Source organism: Sturnus vulgaris, chromosome 1 (assembly GCF_052056855.1).
Source record: "Sturnus vulgaris isolate bStuVul1 chromosome 1, bStuVul1.hap1, whole genome shotgun sequence".
In the NCBI taxonomy this organism is placed as follows: Eukaryota; Metazoa; Chordata; class Aves; order Passeriformes; family Sturnidae; genus Sturnus; species Sturnus vulgaris.
The window spans coordinates 73,423,887-73,442,125 of NC_142243.1; the positions used below are offsets into that span (position 1 = coordinate 73,423,887).

At 41.9% G+C, this 18,239-nt stretch overlaps 1 protein-coding gene across 2 annotated transcripts in view; it reads left to right on the plus strand.

The window, feature by feature from the left end:
* SLC22A23 (solute carrier family 22 member 23) overlaps window positions 1–18,239 on the plus strand; it is a 103,709-nt gene that overhangs the window by 70,691 nt on the left and 14,779 nt on the right. The window contains exons 4-6 of one of the 2 annotated variants that reach the window (XM_014872399.2): window positions 1,605–1,773; window positions 7,117–7,244; window positions 13,638–13,727. In XM_014872399.2, coding sequence (XP_014727885.1) covers window positions 1,605–1,773; window positions 7,117–7,244; window positions 13,638–13,727 — 387 coding nt within the window. The remainder of the gene's footprint in view (window positions 1–1,604; window positions 1,774–7,116; window positions 7,245–13,637; window positions 13,728–18,239) is intronic. The other variant, XM_088169952.1, reaches the window with a different exon arrangement.

An 18,239-nucleotide genomic window follows, 5' to 3' on the forward strand; every position in this document is an offset into this window, starting at 1 on the left:
ATATTGGAGTGTGAGTAACTGTGACTTTAAGGTTTAGAAAAACAAACAGAAGCACTTTACATTTGGAGATTAAAGAAATAAAACGGAAGTGACCTCTTTGCATAGAACAAAAAAAATTCCTAGGCTTGGGATACTTCATTAGTAAGAATGAAACCATATTAATGTCATAAGGAGCTCTGTGTTTTAATCTTGTTTACCAAATTAAAATGTAAAAGCCTTTTATAGCATGTGAGAGTCTTTGAGGGCTTTTTCTCCCCCTTTCATTTCCAAAGCTGCTGTATTTGTGGTTAGGTTAATGAAAATTTGGGCTGCCTGACAACAGATACGTTTTCCTTTCGTATTGGCAAAAATCCATTGACGGTTTTTGTATTGGCTGAAAATAAAGGGAGCAAAATGTGTGGTGTTTAATCCTACATTTGATCTACAAGTTAGTTCCTGGTCAGTTAGTTCAAATCTGTGTTACAGTGATAAATGCAAACTGCAGGTTAGAGAGCGAATGAAGGAGCAGCTGTCATCTCTTCCTATTTTCTTACGGCTTTTCAGTTAAAATTTTAATAACCATTAAATTCTAATTTAAAACCACTATAGGAAACACCCTATTGAAAAGCAACAATGCTGACAGCAACATATCACGAATGTTTACAGGCCTCTTTCTATATCAGCATTCCAATAAGTGCTACACAACATTTGTGGCAGGTTTATTGAGCTAAAGTATTAGTCTGTGCAAGTAAATGTGGGCAAATGGGAAATATGAAATAGAGGCTTCTATTGCAATCTTACTGGTGAAAAAAATTTCCACAAGCCAGTCCAATTTTTGTGTTCCTCTGTGACTTCTAAAAATTTAGTTGTTAGACTCTGATTCTGATAAATTCATCTTCTGACTGAATAAAGTTAACCAGAATTCAGGGTTTAAGGAAACATTTGATCTAGTGAACTGAGATTTATCTACTCACTTCTGACAAGACAGCTGGGGCAACCAAAGATGCCAGTGATGGTGGTAAATTGCCCCACAGCAAAAGGCAAAATGGAGGGCAGGATAAGACAGATGGGAAGTTGGCTTGATTGAAAGTTGATCAAGATAAGCTATTGGGAAACACAAACCCAGAAACAACATGCTCAGCAAAATCCAGCTTGAAATTGGCTGAGTCGGAGCATATTAAGCTGTGGGCAGGTGGCTTCCCATCTGAGCTGGGAGCCTGCATCCTGCTGAGAGCTGTGCTCTTCTTCCTCCTAGCAAACTGTTTGGAAAGGCAGGTGGTGTCCCTGAGAAGTGTGAAAAGTCATGACCCAAGATCTTTGGCTTCTGTTTATCTATACATTCCCTATTAAACACCTTATAATTTGGTAAAAAGCTTCTCTAGGCAGAGACTGACGGAAATCTGGCAATGGGCATACAGCAGGTATATGGAAATTGCAATGTTTGCACCACAGACAGGTGTTAACAGGCTTCTCTAGAACCTAAATTTGGGAGGGAGTAAAATTTATTTGATTCTGCATCACTTTGACCAAAACTCCTGAGAGATATGAACTCCCTTAAAATTTCCTAGCCAAGTTTCCTAGTCTTTGCAGGTGGGGGCTGATTGTCTGTGTACTCTGTGTTTCAGGGATAGAGCTCTGTCCTCCCGGGCACCGGTTCATGATCACCATGGTGGCGAGCTTCATCGAGATGGCAGGGCAGTTCCTCATGCCAGGGCTGGCTGCCCTCTGCAGGGACTGGCAGGTCCTCCAGGCTGTCATCATCTGTCCCTTCCTGCTGATGCTGTTTTACTGGGTGTAAGTATTTCTTCCTCCTGTCAACGAGCTCCTGATGCTGGACTTGGGAGATGCTCCACTGCCGGGAAGTGTGTGTGAGCCTTTCCCTTTGTTCTTCCCTTCACCTTGTGCAGAGGCTTGGCTTTGAAATAAGGAAGAAAAGCTTTATAATCTGCTGTAGCATGCACATACTCTGCACCCTGTGACACGGTGGGCACTTGGGAGATAGTATCCTTTCACTGAGGTGAAGTTGTACTTTGTTATTATCTTGGCTGTCACTTCCCCTTTAAAGACTAAACTATTTCTTGAGAGGATGCATCCCAGCCTAGCTGTTGTCAGATTGTGACTGCATGGCTATATTTTCCCTTAATACCTGTGTTGTGGTTCTGGACTGACACTGTTGGTTTCTTTGATCCAAGTAAAGTTACAAATAACATCTGTCAGCCCTGGAACAAGCACACTTGGATGTTTTGTGTGCGTGAGGTAGTCAGCTCTAAAATAGACTTGATTTTGCCCAAATTAGCACATGCTATGCCGAAGTCTGGGTGGCTGCTCTGTGCCAGGCAGTGGCTCAGCATTGTTCCTACAAGGAATTCCCCACTCCCAGCCGGTCCCACTCCTCTCTGTCTGTGGCACTGTGCTTTTGGTAAGGCTGTCCTGAGAGAAGTAGGATGGCTTTCATTTTGGGAATAGTGCCAGGTCCATCTCCACCATGACTTTATAAACATTCCAAAATATCTTTCTTTGTTGTTCTGTCTTAATAGTGACACGCAGTAGTGGCGTAAGACAACAGAGGCTTATGAGAGCAGTGTTGTACTAAACCATAACAATAGGACAAGTCTAAAATATTTAGTTATAGTGCACTGAGAAAAATGAGGAAAAAGGCTGCTATTCTGTGGAGGACCAAGCTTGTTATGTACCATGGTGAGCTAGGCTGCTAGATGTGATGCCTGGCAAGTTACAACATGTAAAAAAACTTGTTACAGTATGTAACAGTTATATTTTTGTATCAACTCCCTACAGAGCCCTCCTGTGTTGACGGTGGTAACCCTCAGTGGGGATTTCACTGCTTATTCCCAAGGTAGACGTGCCTCAGCATGGGCAAAATGTGCACTCAGGAGAGTTACACGTCCCTTGCAAGATAATGTCAGCAGAGGCAGGGGGTTACCCCTGCATTCTAACATACAGCATTTAAATAGCCTCATCTTGACAGTGTTAATCTTGATGAATAATGAAGAGTGTTTTTGTTAATCTATGATGCTGTTCTTCCCTCCCTTACCTGCTCTATGTTACATGCAGGCTTGTCTGCTCCAAAGCTTCATTTAGTAATGCTCGCCAGCTGAAATACCTGATGTCCATCACTGGATAAAACACAATATCAAACAGAATATTTACAGACATTTGTGTCCAAAAGGATGATACAGTGGTATGGAGATGCTTAATGAACATAGGGAATGGCGTGGAGAACAGACATCCCTCATCAGTCTTCTGGAGGCCACACATTTTCCAGGTGGCTTTGGCAGGGTCTCACACATTCCTGTTGAGAGGTCATTCTTGAGTGACATTGAAAGGGACGGGAAATGCTAAAATTATTCTGTAATCTGAAAGAGCTCTGTGGCTTTTTAGCTGGGCAGGGCAGGTAAACCAAGCAAATAAGTCCCCCTTATATATTGTGGAACATAGCAGCTTGATAAATAGTGGTAATAGCCTGAGGATCAGGATTTGTGTTGCCCAGGGTTTTTGCATTTGCAGAAATGAACCTTGGTTGGGATTTAATTATATTGTCAGTACAGTATGTACTTTTCTCTTAGGCTTTTCTCTTCCATCTGTTGCATATTCTCTGGGAAGTGTTACCATTTTATTACTTCTTTCTTTCCTTCCAAATGGAACGTGGACTCACAGCGTGTGTTACAGATAAAGGAAGAAAACTAACTGATTGGTAATAAAAGAAGAACAGGAAAACTGTACTGCTTGTTAATTCCCTATCATGTACCCAAAGCAGTGAGTCTAATAACAGATGCTGCAAATAGCCCCTGCACTGCCTCCTCCTTCCTCTGTACTCTCTTCACTTTCATCTCCTGCTGTGAGAGTGCTGTTTGCCCCCTCAGGGCTGGACTTAGCCATCTTCCCACCTTTATTTTGCTCTTCTGTCGGCCACATGCACATGGCAGGCTATACAGTCCCCAGGAGGTGCATGGCTGAGTGGATTGGGAAACTGGGCGTGGATGGGGGAAAAGGGAGTGGCAACAGATTTGTCTTGGAAGGATGGGCAGATAGGCTTGGATACGAAAGAATGGAGCAGATGCCCCTACTGGGCTCTTAGGTAGTTCTGGAAGGGCAAAAAGGCACCCATGAAAACCAGACATGGGCACAGGGGTTTGTGATAGGTGTATAAAGACAGTTTAATAGAAGTTAGACTCCTTTCCAAGTGTGTGTGTGTATCACAGCCATAAGGGAAGGGGAGCTCCAGTTACACAGAGACTTATTTCTTCTCCCTTGAACAAAGGAAGCTCCAAACTGGATGATGCTATGAATGTCAGTAAAAGTATCAATAATTTGAAATAAACTCCTTCTTCACTCTAACCAAAACTGAAGAAATGGGAAGAGGTGGCTGGTTCTTTTCTGATGCTTTTAGGTAGGATTTACTCACACCAAGACACAAAGTTGTAATAACTGGGTTTGTTAACCTGAGGCAGACCCCTAATTGACACCACATTACAATCTTTCCATGGGCATCCGTTTTCCATCCATCTGCACAGAATCACAGTTCTCCTTCCAGCTGCATGTGGTACTTTCCTGGTCTTTGTCAAGGATTCTTCTCCCAGGATTTCTCAATCTTAAGATCTTTTTTCCTCTAGTATGCCTTCCAGTCATCCCCCTCTCCTCTCCCGAGCAGCAGCAGCTGCGGAACAGGAGATGAAAGTTTAACCCTACCCTGCCCCCTGTTCTTTTCCTTGACTGTAAAAGCATGGCCCTTTCCTTGCTGAGCAGACTATCAACCAGCTATGTGAGGAAAATACTGAAAAACAAAGTTCAGCAGGAGGGAGTGCATGCATTGGCTGTGGTTCACCAGGGACAAGGTGTCTGCACACCTTGGAGCAGGAACACTGAGGGAGCTTGGTGTACTGCTCTAAGGGAGACAGGAAGCAAAGGATGGAGTGGCACAGAGGGATTGTGGTCAAGCTCTGTCTGAAACAATGCAGCTGATGAGAACTGTAAGCCAAAGGAATGACCCAAAAGGTGACCAAAAACTGAACTTTGTCACATTAGTTCAAAAATATGTATTACTTTTCACACCCCCACATATGCTAATGACTGAAGTCACCCAAATTCCAACCTAAGCATGAAATGGTATCACCTGTAACTTTGCCTTTTCCTCTGCCTCAATGAAAACATAAATGTAGCTTAATTGATGAAGGAGTTCAGAGGAGACTTCATCTTTATATCCTGGGACTGTTGATGGGCTGTACCTACCCCTTCTCTCACCACCTGTTGTGCAAGACTTGAACACTCAGCTATAAGTGCTTCTTCAGGAAATTCAAAGAGCAAGCTTGTGTTTGTGATCATACTTTTAGTCACCTCACAATTTAATAAATTTGTCAATGGCTGTATTACTCATACTTCAAGTATTATTGGTGTGTTCCACAGACTGTATTTATCACCAGCAACCCAAAAACCTGCATTTCTGTTGCTCAATAAGTGACACTTTTGCATCTGGCCATGAAATTTATGGAATGTGACCAAACTTCTACTCTGGCCATGAGATTCCATTCTCTGCAACCAGACTTAGTGTGTCACACTGTTTGAGAATTTGTGACCATGGGAGTTCTTATTGTATGTGACTGGACTGATGACCTGGACTCAGGGCAGCACAGGGATTTTTAAGTGGCCTTAAGGAATCTCTCACTGCACACACTAAGTGATGGAGCACCTGAAGGCTGCTTGACTTTGGCACTTCCAGTTTTAGAAACGTGCACCAGCTAGAAGATAAGACATGTTTGTCCCCAATCTGTGATGCCCATCCTTGTGGCTCCTTTTCTTTCCCTACGTGTGGGTGGTCACAGGACTTGTTGTTTGGAACCTGTAAGACTGTGGAAAATCTAAAACTTATAGGCTGGTGGCTGAGGCTGTACCCTCTCCAGGGCAAAGCCTGCAGAGATTTTGCATTCAAAACATTCCTGGTACATTAAAAAAAAGCGCCTTTTCTTTACAAGACTTTCTGCTGGAAGATGTGCCAAATCATCTGTGCAGCACAAGGGGTAGTAAATAAGCTGTCAAGCTGAATGGATGTCATCATAGTTGTTATATATTTTTATTGGCTGATATAATTTAGATTGCAGCCTGCCTGATTTCTCTCCTTTTTATTTCTTCTTCCAAAAATACTTTCTCTGTCTCAGTTGGAGGCTTTGCTAAGGTGTCTTCCAAATTGTATCACCCCAAAGAGATAGTGCAATAATGGTATAATTGACTGCTTAGAAGTACAAGAACTGGGCAACATCCACAGCAAAGATTAGTGCTTAGTGAAGGAAATTTGAGGTTTTATGAAGTATTTGAAGTTAAAAGTAGTTGTTAAAATTGTTTTTAGTAAGGTCTTTTGGAAGAGTAGTGAAAACGAGGTCTTAGCATGAAAAACTATGTCCTTAGAGTGAGATCTGAAAGTTTTCATGTCTATAGCAATATGAGAGGTTTTAGGGGTTTGTTCTAAGAGCTACATATTTCTTTTGGTTTTGTATTAAAATAAACTCATTTGGAAAAAAAGGGAGAGTGACCAGCTAAGCTCATTAATCTGGTTAATATCAGCACTTGAAAGAAACACTTGGATGGAAAACAGACTTTTTTAACTGTATGCATGTATATATTTTTGAGGCAGCTAACAAAATAACTGTCTTTAGTAGGGGAAGCTTATCATCCTAAGTAATTCTTCTCTTTCATCTGTGTCTAAAAGAGAGCTCAAATTACTTCTGTCAGCTGTTTTCTTTCTTTGGTCTGAATTACCATGTATGAACTGCACATCTCATTCACTCTCTTCTTCAAATGTCTATTGCAGACAGTGCTGCCTCTTCCTCTCATTTCTTTCAGGTTATATTAATGGACAGAGCACCTGTAATGTTATAAAATTCCAATGTGTCATATTACCATGTGATAGGATACTTCCTCTATGATTTGTGAATCAGGGTAAAAGAAAGTATCATGATTTTGCACATTCTGAATCTGATTTCCTTCTTTTTTATTTCATAAGTTGTTCTTCTGTTTTTTGAAATAATTACATAGCTTCTGAGTGGTTAAATGAACAGCTAAAACCCTACCAGGTCATCCTCTGACAGAAATTTGGAAGCAGCCCTAACCTGTTTTCCCTCTTTAAAGTATTTTCCCAGAGTCTCTTCGGTGGTTGATGGCTACACAACAGTTTGAGGCATCCAAGGAACTGATCCTTCAGTTCACGCACAAGAACAGGATGAACACAGAAAGCGACATCAAAGGAGTGGTGCCTGGTGAGTTGGACAGACAACTGCAAATCCCCCAGCTCTTCTCTAAAGGCTGCACGTGGCATTACTGCCCAGAATTAAATTATCTGTTTATTTCCTGTAAATCATCTCATTCATTCATTCATTCATTCATTCATTCTACTTTTCTTGACAATCCATTCCAAACTCCAGCACTGTGTTAAAAACTACATGGCCTGTTGAACAGTCCTAGTAATTATAGTCTTGTCTTGCAGTGCCGTGTGTCTTTAGAGACATCTCTTGAAGAATTTTACCATGGCTACAAGAGTGCGCCTTCAGCTCTGTGTGCCTCTGGAAACTGTGTTTTAAGGAAGCTGCTTACTGGGATCCTGCCCATCACCCAACACTTTGTTGGTTTGGAGAAGCAGCAGCACTCAAACCCCCTATTCTAACTGCCAGCCTCATGGGAAACTTAAACCACATTAGAGTTTCTCTTTAAAGCTTTGCTCCAAGAGTGGTTTTGCTTTCCTCTCCTGCATCATCTGAGTGATGCTGCTTTAGGGATGGGAAGTTACTGCAAGTGACAGTGGTAGGGTGCAGTTTTTGCTTGAGAGTCTAAGGTATTAACTCCTTGGTTTACTGATGCTTTTAGAAAGAGCTGGCTCCCCTCATCACCAGAAAGGTCACTGAAATAGCCAAGATCCTGTTTTGAAGGTTGCTGTGCAGAGGAGACTGTGCGTGTGTGTATGTGTGTTTGTTTAATTACAATAAAGGCAAAGAGCTCCTGGATCTTTATATCACCAGTGCTCCTGTCAGATTCGGTTCAGGCTCCCCTTTTCCTTCTCACAGGCTTGATTCTGCCCATAAACACCCATTTTGCACTGTCATTTGCAATCTTGTATCAGACTACCCACTTGTCAGAAAATGGTGGAAATATTTCCCCCACTTTTCCAATACTACCTTGGGACTCTGACCCCAGGGGCTGCAGGGGAATCTCAGCCAGTAGCTCTGCCAGGGGGTAGAAGTGATGCTTCTGCACTTGCCTGATCCTTGTCAAAGGTCTCTGGTGTAACTGTAGTTTCTGTCAGTCAGTGTTAAAGGTGTTGGTCAGCACTGAATTAAACACAGGCTTAATCCAGAATAGAAAACTTCCACCATTAACATCAGTGCCTAATGAATAAAGCAGTCTCCATCAGTGAGGGATGAAAAGCCCAGTTCAGGATCTCTGGTGTACATACCCAGGTCACTGGTGTGATTTTTGGTGCAGTTAGTTCACTGGTGTTAATTAGCTGGCTCACATGTAATTGAGTCAGGGGTTACAGTTCCTGGATCTGCATCACACAACATGGCTTTGCAGTGTAAATGCCATTTTTCTGGTAAAGTTCTGAAAAGCATTAGGGGTGTGTGAGCCATCACACACCTGTTGACCTGCTTCCCCCGCCCCCTACGTCATTTTTGCAGATCTTCTTCAGAATAAATGATGGATCTTGAGAAATGATGGGTCCCTGAACCAACGACTGGCCTTGGAGTTTCCCAATCAATTCCTAAATTTGGCTTTTGTCAGTCAGCTTCTTGAATTTGCAGATGAAATAAAATGTGTTTTAAGAGAAAGAAAAAACTAATTACCTGAATTTCCTTTAAGGAAAATAAGAAAGACACAACTGTGTGCTGGAGGGATTTATTTAAGCCATGTATAATGATATTGCCCATGGAGAAATGCTAAATGTCAAAATGGCTTTATGACTATTATTTGTGACTGATTACTTTACTCAGCAGTTTCATGGTAGGAGTACACTTCTGTTTAAGGAGGGGAGTCCCTCTCATGTGAAAAAACAGCATTATTTCACATCTTGATACTATGGATCCTCTGACTGCAAATACATTTAGATATAGCAGTTATCAGTACAACATCTTTTGCAATTTATGAATTATTCAGAACATGGTCATTTCTGCCTCCTTGTTGATGACAAGATTGTTGGGTATTTTCTTATTTCTTCCCTCACTTTTTCTCTTTAAACTCTTTCTGCAGCCCCACATTTAAAGGCTTTTCTGATGCAGCCCTGGAAGGAAGCTGCATTTCTGCAGGAAGAGCAAGAGAGGAGCAGTATCAAAAGAATGAAATAAGATTAACTACAAACTACTGAAGAAAGGCCCACCACTCTCATTCTGGGTGCATGGGGGTGTTGATGGTCTGAGTGAGGACAGGAGAATAGCAGAATTCTTGAATTAAAAATGTGGCCAAACTGCAGGCCTTGTATCTTGCAGTGGGTTAGGAAGAAGGAGGAGGAACCCTTTCTCTGCTGTTGTGTGCTGTAATAACATGCCCATAGCTGCTCTAGCATGGAATGGGTAAAAAAATGGTACTTGTCTGGGAGAAAGAACTCCATTGAGCCTGATGCAGATATCCCTTGTTTTCCCTTGATTCCATTGTTGAGCTTTCCTATCCGTGTGGAGGGATTTTTGTTTGTGATTTGTTTTATTCTTTGTTTTCCATCTGAAAGGGCTGGAAACTGTTTTGCTCTAGTTAGGGGCCATTGTGTTGCTGTTTATTATTCCTCGCTGCATTGTTGTAGCAGCCTCCTGTGATTGAATTACTCCCAATGCATTTAAATGATAAATTGCTCACTTGCAGTCCCTTCCAGCTGAAAATCCCACTGTAATTTTACTCGTACATACCAGTCAAATTAGTGTATCCAATATAACAGATCATTATAGGAGTTACAGTTCATATTTACCTATTTTGGCACTTGATGAGTGTTCCATAGTAAAAAGAAGCAGCGTTCAAGAGAACAAAGTATTTCTGGGATGCAAGAAAATTTAATTTTGAATTGCTCTTCAAGCAATGAGCAGGCTGATTTTCCTTTCTGAAGAATCACAACATTTCCACTGCCTGCTGAAAGCTTTTGCTTGTCCATTTGGCTACACTGCCTGTAGTGGAGAGAGACACTAACCTTCTGTAGGGCCTCTTTGCTTCGTGGGGAGGTGGCCAGTGTGTGAGGTGGGGAGGAAGAAAAAAAGGAAGCAAAATTTATCTGCTGTTTTTGACAGTCCTTTGGGCTGGAGTAGTTGCCAGTGCTGTCCTGGGAGGTGTTTCAAAAGACAGCAACTAAAAGTCCAGACAGTGATCCAGCTGCAGCTGAAAGGTCCAGCAGCTGCTGTAACAACCCCTGCCAGGAGAAAATGAGGATGAGCAGCTGATGGGCAATGCCCAGCCAGCAAAATAGAGTGAGAGTGTGCTGACACGGCAAACAAATTAAAGTGAGACAAAGGATGCTGATAGGAGTCCAGGGTGTTGTAAATTTACATTGCCCTTGTCTTCAGTAGCCTGTCCCAGGGCTGATGTTGGTTGCATAAAGGGATCTTTTTCCTCATCAGCTTTAAGCAGCTTTATTTTTGAGTGCTTGGTGTACCTTGTGATTTTGGGCAGGAATAATTTGCCTTTATAATGAGATTTTTGGGCTTATATGGTTGCATTTTCTTCTTTAGTGCTTAAGAAACATAGATGAATTAGACCTGGTGAAATTATCCCTAGTATGTTTTGACTCAAACTTTCACCAGTTGGCTTTAAACTTTGCCCTCTTTTAGAAATAAAAGTTTAAATCTGTTTTTGCATCAAGGAAATTATTTTTGTTCAACTGTGTATTGAAATGTCATTTTTAAAACAGGCTTCCTGAATTTTGTTGACAAACGTTTCAAAGCATTACCCAAAAAAGTCAGCTTCAATCATGAGCAAATTAAATATTTTGATAATATTAATTCAGTACAGTTTTTTTCCCACCAGTTTCTCCAGTAATTTCACCATCTCTTCCTTGCTCCCCTGTAGAATGAGAACCAGACATACATTTCAGTGCAACTGCTGGACAGTCATTTTGACCTTAGTGTCATAAATGCTAAGGAAGTATGAAGATTTTTTAACAAACAGGTAAAAAGAGTGTTCAGGGGAATTGGAAATCCTAAAGCACCAACCATCCTTACACCTTTTAAAGGTGTCTTGCACTTTAGGTGACTTTCATTCTTTTTATAGAATGCATTCTTTTTCTTTGTGTGGGGTTGAAGGATCTGTTTGTTGCCTGGAACAGATTGTCTGCTGCAAGCTGACCTTGGCTGCCCTGCAGTGTTTGGGTGTCCTGGGAAATGCTCCTCTTGGAAATGCTCCACTTGAGACACTGCTGTATCAACAGCTACCCAAGTGTCACCCCTGTGCAGTTCTCTTTGGCTTCCCCTGTGTGGGGAGACATTTCAGGTGTTCCTTAACATGAAAATAACTGCTTGGCCAGGCTGAAAAACAAAGCTCCCTTTTTGCTCGTCTCTGGATGGAAACACAAACCAGAGGTGCTCCTGTGGGCAGAGAGATTATAGCTGTTGCTTCCCAAAATTCCCTTCTAAGCTTAGAGATATAGTGTTGATGTAATCACAAAAGGTGGACAGCAAAGGTAAAACACCCAAACAGATGCCAGTGCTTTAGCATGCAGGACACAACACAGAGAAGGTGAAGAGGTACAGTGATGATAAGTACTCTGTGTGTGTATGTGTGTGGATTGCAGTTAGGAAAGCTGTGGTTTTCAGGGAAGTTCCCTCTGAAGAAAAAAATTAAGTATCTTTCACCTTTCTTGCTGCTGAAAAACATGCTGCCATTACTTTTCTTTAAACATAAGCTATATTTCTGTTTTGTTTTGCTATATATATATTCTTTTCCTAAGCATGAGGCTTGAATCCATGTAATTATGTGCATTTTCCTTTTCCACTGGGTGAATTGCAGAAGGAAGGGTGAAAATGCCTTGTGTCTGAAAGTCAGTCTCTTTCAACTTTACTCATATCCTTAGACCATCACACCTATCACTACACCACTGGTTTAAAGCTTGTGGTAGATGAAAAGTGTATTAGCTGGAGAAGAAAAGCAAGTTTCCTGGCTCCCTAATGCAGGTGATTTCCTGTGATAGTGAAGTACACACCTGCCAGATGTCCTCCTTTGACAGATCCTGTTTCTTGGGTGTTTATTGGTGCTAAACTTAAATGTTCCATGCAGCTCTCAGAGGGTGGTCAGGTGGGAAATGTAGTCCAAGGTGCTGCTTGAAGGCTGTGTGTCAGCCACAGACATGTCTATCTTAAAATTTAAGAAAAAAACCACCCCACCCAGCCAGTGATTTCTGTTGTCTTCTTGTGTGTTAAATCAGTTTCAGGAGAGTCTGGGTTTCTCCTACTGGGCCCATTGTCCAGTAGCAAGAACTGGTGGAATTTGTGCAACTCTTTCAGGATGTGCTGTACATGAGAGTGATTAACAAGAATAAAACTGGTCAGTTAGGGCCTCTTCTCCTGGCTGGGTCTACAGTAATGGAAGAGAGCCCGTGCATGCCCTGACTGTACCCTTAGCAAAGGTAGCAGTGATATCTGACAGCATCAGGTTTTGGAGGGATCAGGGGGAAAAGGGTGCACTCTACTGAGGATGTGCCTTTTGATGCCACTGGGAAAAGCCAAAGATACTAGAAAATTTAAAGGGGAAAAAAAATAAAGAAGAGGGGGCTGTCAGCCTCTATTTCAGTTTGAATGACCCTTTCTCACTAGTTGAGTCCTCTGCAGACTCTCGCTGGCTGCACTCCAGCCTGTTGATTTGTGCCCCTCTGGCACACTGGCTCTTTGTGCACAGTGCTACCTATCCTCCCAGAGGAGCCAGCTTTACAGGGCAGGGACCACGTGCAGAGGGCTGGCAGCAAGCCCTGGTGCTGCTGGCATTTCCCCAGCCCATGGGCACCAGAGGGGAGAGGACTGGTGAGTCCGGATGTAAAGGGTAGGAGGGGAGACCTTGAGAATCAAGTGGAAGTGGAGAGCAGTAAGAGGGGACCAGTGGCCAGAGAAGAGAAGAAATAAGAGACTTTAAAAAGTTCTAGGAGCAAAGAATAAAGATAGTTGGAGGGGACTTAGAGAGGCAAGGGTAACAAAGGACTGGGGGGAAGTAATGGAGGAAGAACATTCTGTAGAGGAGGAACAGAGGAGAGCTGGAGCATGGAGACCAAAGGGGCTGCAGTCATTTGCTTCCCCTTCTTTCCAGAGCAAGCTGTCAGGCCCAAGGATTCAGTCTCAGGACTGTTTTGCAAAATCCACTCCTAAAATGTTTGCTTCACCCCTCCCTGCTGCCCAGCTCACTTGCTCAGCTTGCTGAGGTTCCCTCCACAGCTCCCACAGCAGAGAGCAGCCATGCATGTGTGGGTACCTGCAACCTCCTGATGGCCACAGCTCCACGCAGGGACACTGGAGGTGCTCTTTGTGCTATTGTTGGAGCTTTCTTTTAACACTGGTGATGTTAGAAGAATGTAAGCATTGACAAGTCATGCTCTGGGAAATGAAAGAAGTCAGGTTGCCTGGGCAACCCCTGCTTGGCCTCCTGGCACGAAGGCATGCTGATACAGCCTTTAATAACATGATTACGACCTATTTTTTCCACAGGGCATAGGATGGACGAATCAGTGCATAGGATGGACGATGATGTGGGAATGAAGCTGTTGTCTGTTCCTCATTTGTTGCAGAATTTGGAAGGTGTGTAGTGAATGAGGCAGAGGGTTGCAGAAGGAAAGAGGACAGTGTTGGGGAAATTAAGCTGAATACCTCCTGAAGAGCTGTACTCATTCTCTGGGTGTGTCAGGGATATTCTTGTACAATGGTGGAGATTTCCCTGGAATCAGGCCCTTTCAGTGCTGTCACTAATCACAGTTTCTTCAGTGTCCGTCTCTAGTGTGTAATTCTGGGGTTTGATTTGCAGAAAGATAGGAGCATTTATATCAACACCTACAAGGGGTATTGCTGCATGACTTTTTTCTCATTCTGGACACAAATCCTCTCTGTTTTATCTACCTGCCTGCAAAACAGAAGTAATCTTTGCCCTTATTCTTACAAGAAGGTGGTAGAGATTATTTCATTTGCATTTGTGAAATACGTGTATATTCTGACAGCACTGTAGGAATGTCTCTAAGGAAATCTACGATTTTTTGTACTCACTGGGAAGCTTGGATAATGAGGCAACGTTGAATGGGAAAGGCAGAGATGTCTTTAATACCTGCCCTTTGGATGACTGCAGTGAACATTCTGGGGAAAAAACTAATGTGTGATCATCTAAATGCTGTATCATAATGCACATGAGCAACTGAAGACTGCAACAGCAACCTTATGTGTGACTTTTCAATCTTTTTTGAATGTACTTAGAAATACAGGATTTAAATAAATCATTGCAATCAGTCCTTAGCTGCTATAGTGCTAGAGTTACAGAGTTGCTCTCGTGAAAGGAGGTTCATTTTAAATGCTGTTAGTATTTATGTCCAGTGCTTTTGTTAGAAGGCCATCCCAGTCTCCATATTCCTCTTGTACTGCAGGTTCATTTTAGCATTCAATTCAAATACATTATAGCTGTCTGGGTTTGTTCTTTATTCCCTTTCCCATTTGTTCCTCTCTGTGCCTATCTTGTATCAATTTTTCCTCATGCTATATGAGAAGAGAGCAGAGCAGCCCTATTCCTGTACTGAAATGAAGTTCTCCTCTATCTCCTCTCCTTTTATAAATGGGCTTTCTGGAGCTTTAGTTTGCCAAATATTGATGACCAGAATTGTAAAAGAATTCCAGTATTTCATTGTCTGAATTGCAAATACCTCATGGCTGCATTAAACTGGTGCCATATTGTCACTTTTGTTCAAGTAGTACATAACCAAGTCCAACACACGTTTTGCTTATTCTCCACCAGAAACATTTCCCCTTAATCACTGAGACTTTTTCCTTTTATTTCACATTTTCACTTGCTTTTGCCACACACTGGATCTAAGCTCACCCAGTTCCCTCTGATGGCCATTTGCATTGTACTTACCTTTGATAGTAAGGTAGTGCCTCACTTTGTCACAAGCAGACCTTATTGGTACATTTCTGAGATTTTTGCCAAACTCTCTACTCAGGTTATTAAACAAGATTTTTTTTTTTAATAAGATGTGTCATCCCACTACTAATGTCCTGCCATCCACTCCTGATTTCTATTTTTCTATCCCTTATTGCTCTCTTCCTATCAGTCAGTATTTTACCTACCTCATAATTTTTGTGTATGCCTTGAGAGCTGGACAAAAGTCCTGGAGGGTATAAATAAACTTGTGTACCAGTAACTCTACCTGCCTGAGAATAGATTGCTTCACCTCTGTGTTTTGGACTGGTCCACCTCCTGCTGCAGAGCTGTCATGCTCCAGGGATTGATTGAGTCTCTGTGCTAGGCTTCTATAGATCCTTTCATGTTCAAAGAGCTGCTGACGGTATCATTTAGTAGCCAGAAAAATCCAACAGAAGTCCATCACCACAGGACACTTGTCATTTTAGACATCATTTTTCAGCAGCTTGATTTGGGCTTTTGTCTGTTTTGTCTATGCCAAGTGATGCAGAGATGGGTGGCTTCATCTGAAGGCTTTAAAGATACTTTCCGATTTTGAAAGGCAGTTCCTGAAATGCAGAGGGTCCCATGAGAATTCAGCAATGTTGCAAGGAGGCTTGTTGTTGTTGGAGGCTGGTAGGGTTCCCCTTCCCATGAGACTTTTAAAGTCTGCCAGTGAATAGTTCTAATTTCCACTGAGATATAGAAAGTTAGCTTGTTGACAGTTTTCCTACTGAGTCCCTGAATAGGAAGCCTAGAGTGTGTGTGGGCTCTAGAGTATGGGAAAACTTATTGGGGTCCTCTGAATAAATGGAAAGAAATATTTTTTTATTCCACATTCTCCCTTTTGGTAAATCAAAACTGAACCATTTAATGCAAATTCCTTCTGTACTGGTGACTTCAGTGTGAAATCAAAGGATAAGTGGGGGGTACAGGGAGTTTTTCTGGTGTTAGTCCTGAGAGAGCAATAGTTTGCTTCCATGAGGTTTTAATAAGCTTTGGCTTGACTTTTATTATCTTAACTTTGACCTCTAAAGTCAGTCAGCCTGAGAGCTGTCACTCTCCTGATGCTCATCAAAGTCAGTCAGAGCAGGTCCTTTCATGCAGGCAGGCTGCCTCCAAAGACAGCAGGTCACTTACATGAGAGCCAGTTCTGTAGCTGATGAGTTTTTTGCAAGTCACATAGTTTATTTGTTCCTATTGGAATGATATTTTGGTTATTGCAAGTCACTGATTTTGCAGTGCAGTGGGGATTTTTGGAGATTATCTCACTAGCATTCATAGAAAAAAAGGAGGGAGAAAGCCAACAGAAAGATGGATTGTGTTGGAGACTTGGAGACAAATCACTCATCTAAAGCAAGTGACTTAGATTTGGACTTTCAACAACATCGTAGAGGGATGGAGAGGTAAACAGCTGGTAGAGTCACAAGGCTCTCAATAAAAAGCCAGGATCTGTTTGCATTCTTTGGTGCAAGGTTTGAGGCCAGATTATTTTTATTCCCTCTTTTTTCTTTTTTCCCCCTCTTTTTTTCTTTATATTTTCTTCCCTCCCTTTTTTCCCCCTTTCTTTTTAATGCTTGTAATGTTGTTACATCTGGAATCGAGACATTTTTGTATAATGCTGTGATGTATCCATGGAGTATAAGCCCCATGAGAGCAGAAGCAAGGGTCCACTGCAGAAAGACTGCTGCAGGAGTAGGGTAGAGAAGGGGTGAGCTCCCCTGTCGTGTGTGATCACCACTGCAGAGACACAGGAGGTGTTTGACAGCTCACATAACCAAATGAGCCTTTACTTGAGGGCAGAACAGCAGTTCAGTGAAAAACACCTGATGGGAACTAGTTCAGAAGCACTGATTTATGAGTGATGTTAAAAAGGGGGGCCTGGGTGCACATGAGAAGGATGTATGGCAATAAACAAAGGACATATGGATTATAGGAACCACTGGTGTATGAGCAGAGCAGGAATGGAGGGCAAAATAATGTTTGGTTCCAAAGACAAGTGTAGCCAAGTTGAGTGTTGCTTCTCTTAATTTTATTCAGTTGTGGCTCTATACAGCATGTGTTTACAAGTAAGTCTACTCTATGTCCTGAAAGAAAAAAGTAAAAATTTCTCTGAGAAACAAACAAACAAAAAACCCTATCAGATTAAGAAAATCTGAAGATTATGGCATATGTACTTTCTGCTGACAGAAGATGAGATGTTTTACTTTTTATGTCAGATCTGGTCATTCTTTGAGAGTGAACCCTTTTGTCCACATGAAATTTGTGCAATATGTGTTGTTTGGGTAGTGATTTTCATTGTTGCCCTTCAGCGGAAATAGTAAACACCCACCAACAGCCTTTCAAAACCCTTGTGTTTCTTCTAGTGCTTGCTTTGACTTTTTTTGCTGTCTAAGTTTTGGCTTGGGCTCAATCATGAGCTTTACAATTATGTTTTATCTAACTGCTTCCATTGTTCTGAATGATTTTGTTCTCACTTATTCCTTCCTAGAATCTTGCTACAAAAATTATTTTTACCTGTTTTTTTGAGATTAGGTTCCATTTTTTTAAATCGCTAAATATTTTAATAAGTTCCCGATCGTTTGCTGAGCCCGAAGAGATCTTCTGTAATACAGATATTAATTTAACCAATTTCTTCTTTTGCTCCACCTTAGTTTTTCTGCTTTTGTGAGCTTCATGCTGCATAGGTTCTGGGGAGAAATGGCCATTATCAAGTTGTTAGGAAAGTAGTATAGCAATATTCCATTTAATTTAGTGATTAAGTACAATCACTAAACTAAAATACCCTTTGCTGCTTTTGTCAGAAGCCTTCCCAGTAGTTACTCTAGAGAGAAGACCAGGAGTGACCTGTGAGCAGTTAATAGTTCGAGTATGCATGTAAATACTGTTTGTTTGATTTATTATTTTTATGATGATGCACTTTTCAAATAATAGCTCGCAGATGTGATTTTTGCTTAGCTTGTAAGTTCAGGTGACTTTTTTGGGTTTTTAAGTCGTCCCCCCCCCTACAGCTTGCTTTTATTTTCTGCTGTCTTGCATCTCTTTAGGAGGTTGCTATTCAGCAGAGTAAGGCAGAGGTCAGGGCAGGCCAGTGTGGGCAGCTGGGGACACCCCAGCTCATTGCATATGCACGAAGGGAACACGTGCACCCT